The sequence below is a fragment of the Eptesicus fuscus genome, chromosome 9 (genome assembly GCF_027574615.1).
Source record: "Eptesicus fuscus isolate TK198812 chromosome 9, DD_ASM_mEF_20220401, whole genome shotgun sequence".
Lineage (NCBI taxonomy): Eukaryota > Metazoa > Chordata > Mammalia > Chiroptera > Vespertilionidae > Eptesicus > Eptesicus fuscus.
The window spans coordinates 1,727,078-1,738,019 of record NC_072481.1 but is presented as its reverse complement, the minus strand read 5'-3'; the positions used below and the strand labels follow the sequence as shown (position 1 = coordinate 1,738,019).

The window sequence follows — 10,942 nt, the reverse complement described above, 5'->3', positions numbered from 1 at the left end:
TGGCGTCACCAAGAACTGGTCCCTCCAGCACTCACGTCTGGGCTGGCCTGTCCCCATCCCCATCCCCATCCCCATCCCCCTCAAAGCCAGGCCGGAATTGGAGCTGAGGGCACTTTTCTCAAACATCCAGATCAGGCGTCCTCAAACTACGGCCCATGGGCCACATGCTGGTGTTTTTGCCGTTTTGTTTTTTTTTACTTCAAAATAAGATATGTGCAGTGTGCATAGGAATTTGTTCATAGTTTTTTTTTAAATTATAGTCCGGCCCTCCAACGTCTGAGGGACAGTGAACTGGCCCTGTTTAAAAAGTTTGAGGACCCCTGATCCAGATAATACTTAGACCCAAAACATCACTCCCAGTGACGCAACCAAACCCCCAAATCCAGTCTCCTCCCAGCTCCTGCCCAGCCCCTCCCCCAGGAGGTAGTTCCACCTGCCTCATCTCCAGGGCACCCTGGGGGGTGGGAGGGGTACAGGGAGCCAGTGTCTGTCTGAGGCCCCACGGGACCCCAGCAGCTGCCCTCTCCGTCCCCTCGTGGCAGGGGCCTGACGCCCACTGCCGAGCGCACGGCAGGCTGTCGGAAAGCCGGCCAGAGGGATGGCATTTACCACACAGCTGGTGTATCGGTATTGTAGTTCGCAGCCCGGGAAACAACACGTGAACGAATAGCTGTTGGAGCTGTGTGCGCCCAGCCACGTTAGCACCCGTGGATTCGCACTAATCTACCGCCATTTTTGGTAAAGTAACACCTTGTATGGTTGACTAGAAATACTGAGCAAGTCCACCAACAAAACTATCTAAAAATTACTAAAGTGTGGGGAGACAGGTAAAACCCTCCTCAACCAAGCGGAGTACAGCGGCCGAGATGATCACAAAATGATCCTTTTTGGCTTCACAAAGATGTTGGCCATTTTCTAATCCATTTTTGAAATACAGATAAAACATTTTTTTAAACAATAATCAGAAAAGTTAACTGAGCAACCATTCTTTTCTCTCCAAACAAAACTTTTAAGAAATAGGTATAATGTTTTCTATGTAACTTAAAAATAGTTGTAAAATGTTTGGTTTTTAGTGATTGACAAAACTAGGTGCATTTAAAACAGGTTGGCCTTGCCCTGGCCAGTGTGGCTGGGTTGGGCGTTGTCCCATTCACCAAAGAGCTTGCCAGTTCAATTCCCAGGGAGGACACAGGCCCAGGCTGCTGGCTCCGCCCCCAGAGGGTGCACAGAAGGCAGCCGGCCCCGCCCCCAGAGGGTGCACAGAAGGCAGCCGGCCCCGCCCCCAGAGGGTGCACAGAAGGCAGCCGGCTCCGCCCCAGAGGGGTGCACAGAAGGCAGCCGGCTCCGCCCCCAGAGGGTGCACAGAAGGCAGCCGGCTCCGCCCCCAGAGGGTGCACAGAAGGCAGCCGGCCCCGCCCCCAGAGGGTGCACAGAAGGCAGCCGGCCCCGCCCCCAGAGGGTGCACAGAAGGCAGCCGGCCCCGCCCCCAGCCGGCCCCGCCCCCAGAGGGTGCACAGAAGGCAGCCGGCTCCGCCCCCAGAGGGTGCACAGAAGGCAGCCAATGGATGTTCTGCTCTCACATAGATGTTTCTCTCTGTCCTCGCTCTCTAAAAATCAATAAAAATATTTTTTAAATAAAAATAATAAAACAGGTTAGCCTTGCTGGTTACAGAAGCTTCATGCATTTGTGGTGAAATGATCCGTGGCAGTGGATTGTGGCCGTGAAAGCTTTACAGAGTCATGTCCTATTGAACCAAGAATCAGGGTAAAAGTGTAAAAGGAACTGTGAGCTCTGTCGGCTGTAAGGAAGCATCTGGATTTGGAACAGTAATTAGTAGTTGAATTTTTATTCATGAATATGTTGTGGGTATTTAACAATATTTGTTCTTTTCATATTTCAGAATAGCCTATCAATCTAACTTAAAAGAATTATATGTATAAATTGGCATTAGAATACAAATGTAAATACTTTTCATGAAAATTTGCAACTTTTTAATGTTTTAGCAACATAGTTTTCTATTTATATTTCAGGTATCAGAATTATAAAATATCTGAGTAATATATTTTTGTTGCTATTCAGACTTAGTTAATTCACCCCAAGAATATTCATATAATAAAAAGGTCACTAAACTTTTCACTTTTATTTCGATAATTTAAAAGCAATTTGTAGGTCCTATTTCCCTCTGTAAACCCGTGGGGATGGCGGGCGGGCACTCAGAGGGCGGGCCAGGCTGCTGACCGGGGGCCTGAATGGCAAGTTGCCAGGAGAGAGTTTGGTCCTAAAATAAGTTAGGATTTACTAAATGGATTTACTGCTGAAGAAGCGAAAAGATTTTAAACTGCAGATAAAGCAGAGGAAGTTGCTGACCACCGTTACCCTGTGCAGTAAAGCCAGGTGGCCGGGAATGCTGGGCCGCCTGGGGGTTCCAGCCTAGTCTCCTGTCTCCTCCAACCAGTGAGGCCGTTTGCTTTTCAAGTAAGGAAAATGGCAGCACCTCCTCTGCACACGTGTGGGGTGGGTTTAAGCTTCTATCAGCTTTGGTGGGTGATGTTACAACTGTCTCTGTTTTAAGTTATGTGCAGCTTTTTCCTTACACAAATAGCTACTAACTTGAACTTGAGGTATCACAGCTTACAACAGCAAAAATCACTTCCAAATGCCTTATCCTGCTTTGGGGGGAGGTGTGCTGCGCAATGACCTCCAGGGAGGACTGGCGGACGGTGGGCCATGAGGGCGTGACGGAAGGAAACAGGCCTGCCTATCGCCAGTGACGTCACAGCCTTGGTGCCCTCAGCACCTCGCATCCCTCACGGGCTTGTGGGGACGGCACCCACCCGCCGCCCTGCCCTGCCCAGGACCCGGCGCCTGTGCGACTGCTGTTTGCTGCGCTGCGCATCACCTTCTGGAGCGGACTCAGCGCCGCTTTCAAAGTTCCCATCAACAGCAGCCGTTACGTCCGGGCAGTGGCCTCTCCACGTCCTGTTTACCGCGTTGGAGGGAAGCACCACAGGACCCCCCAAATTTGCCGGATTGGTGTGGGACTGGTGTGCGGGTTCTGGCCGGCGGGCTCTGCAAACCCGCCCACGCGGGGGGCGCCTTCTCGGCACCCAGCTGCCCCAAACACATCCTCCCAAAGGAGCCACCGCCACCGCCCCTTCCCGTGTCCCGGGCCAGGAAGGTGCGCCCTTGTCAGGAGGGGACCAGAGGGGACAGCACCCGGCACCCGGCAGACTGGCACCCCTTCACTCCAAAGACCACGCCCCCCCGGCGCCCTCCCGCCCCGCCCCGCCCCACGGCAGCGGCGAAGCCCGGATTCTAAGCCTCCTGGGGCCCTCGCTCTCCCGGGCATCGCCGGTGGGTCGGGAGGTGCACGTGTCCATGGGCTGGTCACTCCGCCTTTTGTCACAGGGTCCCCGCGGCGGCCCCCGCGATCCCTGCTGCTCCCCACAGTCTGCGAGGACGACTCCGTGGTGCGGACTCGGGCCGGGCGGGGCCGGACTCTCCGAGCAGAGGCGCGGCCGGAACCTGGGGCGCCCAGGTGGTCCGGACGCCGGAGCGCTGGCCCCGCGGCTCCTTCCGGTCAGCGCCGGAAGTGACGCCGCGTACGCCGGAAGCGCCCCGCGGGCTGCGGGAGCGGCAGCGCGATGGCGGCGGCGGCGGCCGTGTCGGAGGCCTGGCCCGAGCTGGAGCTGGCGGAGCAGCAGCGGCGGCGGGAGCTGCTGCTGACGGGGCCGGCGCTGGAGGAGCGGGTGCGGGCGGCGGGCGGGCGGCTGCCGCCGCGGCTCTTCTCGCTCTCGCTGCTGCACTACCTGGAGGTGAGCGGCTGCGGCAGCCTGCGCGAGCCGGGCCCGGGCCTGGCGCGGGGCCTCCCGCAGCTGCAGAGCCTCGTGCTCCGGCGCAACGCGCTGGGCCCCGGCCTCAGCCCCGAGCTCGGCCCGCTGCCCGCGCTGCGCGTGCTCGACCTGTCGGGCAACGCGCTGGAGGCGCTGCCGCCGGGCCAGGGCCTGGGCCCCGCCGAGCCGCCGGGCCTCCCGCAGCTGCAGACCCTCAACCTCAGCGGCAACCGGCTGCGCGAGCTGCCCGCCGACCTGGCACGCTGCGCCCCGCGCCTGCAGACCCTCAACCTCACCGGCAACTGCCTGGACTCCTTCCCCGCCGAGCTCTTCCGCCCCGGCGCGCTGCCCCTGCTCAGCGAACTGGCGGCCGCCGACAACTGCCTGCGGGAGCTCAGCCCCGACATCGCCCACCTGGCCTCGCTCAAGGTCAGCAGGGCGACCGGCGGGCGGGCGGGCTGGGCGCCGGGAAGCGATGCGTCCCCCCATGTGCCCCCCAACCAAGTAACCCCGGCCTCGGCTTCTTCCACTCCCCTCCCCAGAGCGGGGCGTGCCCAGGAGGTGGCCCAGACCCAGCTCCCCACTCCAGGACCTGGGCGCGGACGCTGAGAGGCGGCGAGGTTGACCGCCTTCCCTCCGGGCAGTGCACTCTGCCTTCGGTGCGCCTGGCTTCGCCGTCCCCGGGCCTCTGACCCATCAGCTTGGCTGCCCCCGGGGAGACCTGAGTGTGGAGTGGGCTTCCCTGCCCTGGCCCGGGCCCCACAGCCAGGGCTGCCGCACGCCAGGGAGGGGTGGCACCCTGGTGTCACGGGCTGCCTGCGCTTCTAGTGACTCTTACCCAGACCCGAGGTGCTGCCCCTCTGGGACTGAGGGAGGGATGGGCGGGACGGACGTACCCAAACTTCCGGCGAGGACGAGGACCACTCCGTCCAGGGTCTCCCCCTCCTGCCAGGAGCCGTGCTCACTCTGTCACCCAGCGTCCCTCACGTGTGGACTCCCCACGGCAGGTTTCACAGAGAAATTAAACTTCGAAGTGAAACCCTTTGTCCGGTGACGAGGGAAATTGAAGTTGAAAAGAAAATCCTGCCTCAGTTTTTTTTTTTTTTTTTCCTGAGTTGCTGCCGGAGGTGGGGCTCACTCACTCAGTGGGGCCCAGGTGCCCTCAGCCCGTCTGTTGGAACAAAGACCGGTCCTTGCACCCCTCCAGGGTTGGGGCGCTCTCGGTGGCGCCCCAGGCGCTCAGGGTCCTTCCCAGCAGCAGGTCCCGAGCGGAACGGGGCGCCGCCTAGGCTCAGACCGGCCTGCTTTGCCCCGTGGGGGTTGTTACCTCCGAGAAGGGAGCGCTTTCGAGTCCCGGTGAGTCAGGTCCAGGCAGTAGCTGGGGGCCACTCCCAGGCGCTCATCCCACTTGGAGCCAATATGGTTTCACGTCCTCTGGTTGGAGCGCGGCTTCCCCTGGGAGGGCCTCGCTCGGCCTCCCGCCCCAGCGCGTCTGCCCAGGTCCTGAGGGTGCCTCCCGCCTCCCTGCTCTCCAGGGCCCTCCCTCGCCCTCCCTCCCTGCTGGCTCTTCACCCTGGAGGCAGAGCCGTCCCGGCCACCCAGCCAGCGTGTTGTGGCGCAGGCATGAGGGTGCCGCAGGCGCCGCTGCCCCTTTGGACAGTACAGGGACTGCAAGGCCGCCGTGTGCAGGCCCGCTGCGTGCAGACCAGCCCGCCCTGACCTGACACATCAGCCCTTCCCTGCTCTCCAGGCTCGCGGGCGGGGACAGCTGGGGGCCGTGTGCAGCCTGGCTCAGGGCAGCCCTGTCACCACTGCCGAGGTCCGGGTCCTGGACTGGGTGCAGGCCCCGCCTCTTGGTGGGAGGAGCTGCAGGTCACCTGGGGGCGGATACAGCCTTGCCACGCCCTGTCCAGCCCAGCCTGAGGGGAGAAAGGCCTGGCGTCCATGTCGGGACAGCCCGGGGCAGGGTGACCAGCAGCGGCCCCACCGCTGCTTGGACCCGTGGGAACTGAAGACCTGTCTGGCTTCCGCCCCTTTTATTTGATTCCTGGGGTTTTTTTGTTGTTTTTTTAATATATTTTTATTGATTTCAGAGAGGAAGGGGGAGAGAGAAACATCAATGATGAGAGAATCATCTATTGATTGCCTCCTGGGGATCGAGCCCCCACCCCAGGCATGTGCCCTTGACCAGAATTGAACCAGGGACCCTTCAGTTCAGGCCAACGCTCTATCCACTGAGCCACACCAGCCAGGGCTTGATTCCTGTTTTTTTTTTTTTAATATATTTTATTGATTTTTTACAGAGAGGAAGGGAGAGGGATAGAAGTTAGAAACATCGATGAGAGAGAAACATCGATCAGCTGCCTCCTGCACACCCCCCACTGGGGATGTGCCCGCAACCAAGGTACATGCCCTTGACCGGAATCGAACCCGGGACCTTTCAGTCCGCTGGCTGATGCTCTATCCACTGAGCCAAACCGGTTTCGGCTTGATTCCTATTTTGAGGACAGCATCTGCCCCTGCTCTTCGGGCAGACAGCGGCCCTGCCGTGTTGGCCCTGTTCCCTGTGTGCCCGCGGCGTGAGTGCGTCCTGCGCCGCGTGTCAGTGTGGAGAGACCCGTTAGCTCAGCGCCATTTGGGGGGCGCCTGCTGTCAAACTAGATTGCGCATTCCCGTCCCTCGCTGTCCTGTTCTCTGACCTAGCCATCCACCCGAGACGCGGCTGTAGCTGTGACCCCGAGGAGCCTGAGGTCAGCGCAGGTGTTTCATGGAGACAGACCCCTGGCCGCGTCGCCGGGGCGTGGGGTGCTCCTTGCCTGACGCGCTCTCTGCCCTGCAGACGCTGGACCTCGCCAACAACCGGCTGAGCGAGGTCCCCGCGGAGCTGGCCGACTGCCCCAAGCTCAAGGAGCTGAATCTCCACGGGAACCAGCTGAAGGACAGGCGCCTGGAGAAGATGCTGGGCAGCTGCCAGACCAAGTCCATCCTGGAGTACCTGCGGGCGGGGGGCCGCGGCAGGTGCAGGGGCAGGGCCGACCCCGAGAAGGAAGAGAGCCGGCGCCAGAGGAGGGAGCGGAGGAAGAGGGAGGGCGGGGAGGGCGGGGAGGAGGAGGTGGCCGAGGCCAGCCGGCTGCTGCTCCGCGTGCTGCACGTCTCCGAGAACCCCGCCCCGCTGACCGTCACGGCCGGCGCCGAGGTCAGGGGCGTGCGGCCGTTCCTCGTGGGCGCCGTCGTGAGGGGCATGGACCTGCAGACGGGCAACGCGCTCAAGCGCTTCCTCACCTCCCAGGTGGGTGCCGGCGGCCAGCGGGTGGGTGGGGGTGAGGAGACCCCGCCTCCGCGTGCCTCCGCTCCTCTCCTGGGAAATGGGAGCGCAGCCGCCCTGCTCTGGGCGTTGGTGAGCAGTGTGGGCTGAGCAGGAGGGGCCTGGGCCTCGGCCCCGGGGCTCGGGCAGCCGAGTGTGCTGGGCACTTCGCACACGCAGAACCAGTGTGCCTGGCGGTGCGGGTGGGGTCCCTCCTCACCCACAGCTCACGGTGAGCCGTTTCTGAGGGTGGCCTTGTTGCCCTGGGACCTGGGTGCTCCTCCAGTTCCCGAGGTTGGTGGAGCTTCTGTAACGAGTCACTTAGTTCCACGTAGGATGGTGTCAGAATCAGCAGCTCTCGCCAGCACGGTCCCACGCGAGTCGTGCGCTCTTTAAGTTTTAGGAGATGAATGTCCGGCTGGGCTGTCTCCGTGCTGCGTGCCTCTTTTAAAATAGCAGGCACGTCTCTGACGTGAGGAGACGCTGGGTGGCCGCGGGGACAGGCGGCTCTCGGAGCTCGCACGGGGCAGGAGTCCTGCCCGGGAGGGCAGAGGCAGGGCAGGCGTCCAGCGCAGAGCTGGGCGTTGGGAGGAAGAGGCCGTGGGGCCGTGTTTGAGCCGCGCTGCTGTGAGTTTTCGTTCCCGTGGCTCCTCGGAAGCCTCCAGCACTGCTCTAGCGTCAGGGACGAGGAACCGCTGGTAACGGGAAGAAGCTGTCCTCCGAGGACGGTTTCTCCAGATGGCTACTGGCGGGAGGCGGCAGGCCGAGCGGGTGGGCAGCTCCCGCCCCTCCGGCGCGCACCTGCCGGCCTGGCACACCGGCACCTCGTGCCCGCGCACGCCGAGCTCTGATCGCCTGCGATCTCGTGTTGCAGACGAAGCTGCATGAGGACCTCTGCGAGAAGAGGACGGCGGCCACCATCGCGACCCACGACCTCCGCGCCGTCCGCGGGCCGCTGCTGTACACCACCCGCCCGCCGCAGGACCTCAAGGTGACCGCCCCCTCCAGGGTGCGATGGGCGGTTCTGGTGCAGGCGCGCCTGGAGGTAGTCGGGCAGCTCCTCGCCCTCGCGGCTCCCGGGGCAGGGGGCCCTGTTCACGCCCGGGCACGAGCTCCTCAGGAGGGGCCGCGAAAGGGATTCCTCATTTGCTCACTCGCTTTCAACCAGAACATCCGGTTTGCAGCCCCAGCGCAAAGCCCCCGCGGGGCCTGACCTCGGCCAGCCGTCCCGGCAGGTCTGGCCTGTTCCGTTGGCCTCTCACGGGCGTGAGGTCGGGGTGGGGAGGGCCCGGGCCTGCCTGGCAGGCGCTGCTGGCCGGCCCCTCGGCCTTCAGATCTGTAGCCTTGGAAACGCAGCTGTGTTGGGCGGGTTCGAGGTTAAGCTCAGTTTCAGAAGTGCCGGGTGTGTGGGTTTGGGGGCTCCTAAGTGACCTCTGAGGCACATGTGAGCACGCGTGATGCAGGGACGGAATGGCAGCTGTGGGACAGCTGGCGCTCCCGTCGTGAAGGGGGAGGAGGAGGTGATGGGGCGAGGGGCCGCTGGGGTGAGTGGTTCAGTGTTTCCACATGAGCTGACCTGAGGCTTCACCCCAAAGATCGTCCCCCTGGGGCGCAAGGAGGTCAAGGCCAAGGACCTGGTGCGGCAGCTGCAGCTGGAGGCGGAGGAGCACCGGAAGCAGAGGAAGAGGCAGACCGTCTCGGGCCTGCACAGGTGCCCGTGCCCCAGCCCGTCCTTCATCTCGGCAGCGCCCGTTAGGATGCTCCTGAGACCTCTCCCCGAAGTCCATCCCTCCTGCCAGGGCCTCCCTCCGGGGCGGGGTACAAGGCGGTGCTCTGTGTGGCGTGGCCGCTGCTGAGGGAGCCTGTGTCACCTCAGGAGGGTGGCTCTTGGTCGGCACCAAGGATGCAGGTGGTGGGGGAACTGAGCCACCCACCAGCCCTAGGGAGACGAACCCCACCCCACCCCCAGCATTTTCCCAGATCTCACAGGCGGGAAATGACGGCGGGCCTTGGCCTGCCTCCTCGGCCCAGAAGCCATCCGTGCTCGCGGTTTCTGGACACCGTGCCTGGAGCTGTGGACGGGCCCGGTCTTTCTTGGGGTCGGGGCTTGGATGTGCCGGTTTAACCTGTGGGCGCTGTGGCAGCTTCACTGTTCCGGCTTCTCCGCAGATACCTCCACCTGCTGGACGGGAAGGAGCAGTACCCCTGCCTCCTGGACGCCGACGGCGACGTCATATCCTTCCCGCCCATAACCAACAGCGAGAAGACGAAGGTGGGCGGGGTGCGGGCGTCCCTGTCTTCCACGTGACGCGGGGCTGCGCACGGCCCGGCCTGGGCCACACTGTCGACGTGCACACAGCCCTCGGTCTGTGTCTGTCGGCTTGAGTGGCACCGTGTGAGGTTTCCCCAGGTTAATGTTGCCGTTGCTGGTGTCTGCCGTGGATAACGACTCTTCTGAAATGTCCTGGTTTCTCTTTAAGATTAAGAAAACAACTTCCGACTTGTTCTTGGAAGTGACGAGTGCGACAAGCCTGCAGGTCTGCAAAGACATCATGGACGCCCTCGTGCTGGTGAGTAGCGCCGCCTCCAGGCGACGGGCGAGGACCGCGTGGGTCTCTCGGCGTCTCCCCGGGCCGCCTCTGATCTCTGGTCATTTGCAGAAAATGGCAGAAATCAACAAATACACCTTAGAGAACAAAGAGGAGGGCTCAGACACCGAAGCGGACGCCACTTCCGGACCCCTCTCGGAGCCCAGGAGGCACCCCAGCACGGAGCGGGACGGGAGCGCGCCCCTGGTGGTGGAGCAGGTGCGGGTGGTGGACGAGGAGGGGCACCTGAAGGTGGTGTACCCGTCCAAGACGGACCTGGACATCGCCGCTGCCCACGTGACGGTCATCCGCTGAGGCGCCGCCAGACACCTGGACAGCTCCTCCCTCTGGGGGCTCACACATGGGGGCAGAGTTATTCGTTACCTGGTCTCTGTCCAGTTTCCAGAAGATTCTGCTGTAAAGGCGTGCCATGCTGTCACGTGTGCCATGCTGTCACGTGCTTAAACTCTCCTGCCTCTCCAGCTCTCGCTAAGGCCTTGGATGGTAGCGCATTGCCCCGTGAGATCGCGCTGGGGTCGTGTAGACACAGCTGCTCCCGGGGAAGACTGTGGGCGGGCGTTGCGTCCCCGCGGAGCCTGCGCAGTGGGCATCGCCTCCCACCGCTGCGGTGCGCTGAGCACGGCGGTCCCCTCTCACAAAGGGGCTTTCGGTCGCCGCCTTAGCGTTGCCGGCGGGCGCTTAGGGGCGCGATGCCGAGGAGCGCCTGCGGCCCGGGAGCCGTTGGTGAGGAGCAGGTAGCCACCTGGTAGCTGCCCCGGTCCCCAGGGAGACGTGCAGGTGGGGCTTCAGCATCTCACACTGGAGGTGGTTCTGGTTTTAAATGTCTCGGCAGGAAACCATGTGTCTGCGTGTGTTGTGTGGGCACACGCCTGTGCCCCTTCCCGGGGCCACGTGCTTGGGTCCGGGAGCGGCCGCAGGGCCGTTGTGCAGCCGACTGCACCATCAGGCTCTGGCTGGAGGGGAGCGGCCTCCTAGCTTCCAGGGCTCCGCCTGCAAAGGACCGTTTGTCCGTTCTGGGGAGGGGGTGTTTAGCCATCAGAACCAGACGCACGCGGGGCGTGTGGGCTCAGCCAGCCTGCTCTGCGGGACGTGGTGGTGGCTGAGGCCCGACCTGGCTCTCCACCGCCAGGCCTTCCCAGCGTTGTCCTTGGGCGAGCCGGCCACAGCCCTCCCTGCTGCTCCGCCCCCTCCCCCA

General features: G+C 62.6%; 1 protein-coding gene across 1 annotated transcript; it reads left to right on the top strand.

Annotated features, from left to right (window-relative positions):
* Positions 1-3,604: 3,604 nt before the first annotated feature.
* Positions 3,605-10,169, top strand: LRRC47 (leucine rich repeat containing 47). Its single transcript, XM_054721640.1, has 7 exons — positions 3,605-4,263; positions 6,674-7,123; positions 8,013-8,129; positions 8,734-8,849; positions 9,308-9,410; positions 9,619-9,708; positions 9,799-10,169. Exons 1-7 carry the CDS (start codon positions 3,646-3,648, stop codon positions 10,039-10,041), a joined length of 1,737 nt encoding a protein of 578 aa, XP_054577615.1. The 5' UTR covers positions 3,605-3,645; the 3' UTR covers positions 10,042-10,169.
* Positions 10,170-10,942: the final 773 nt, after the last annotated feature.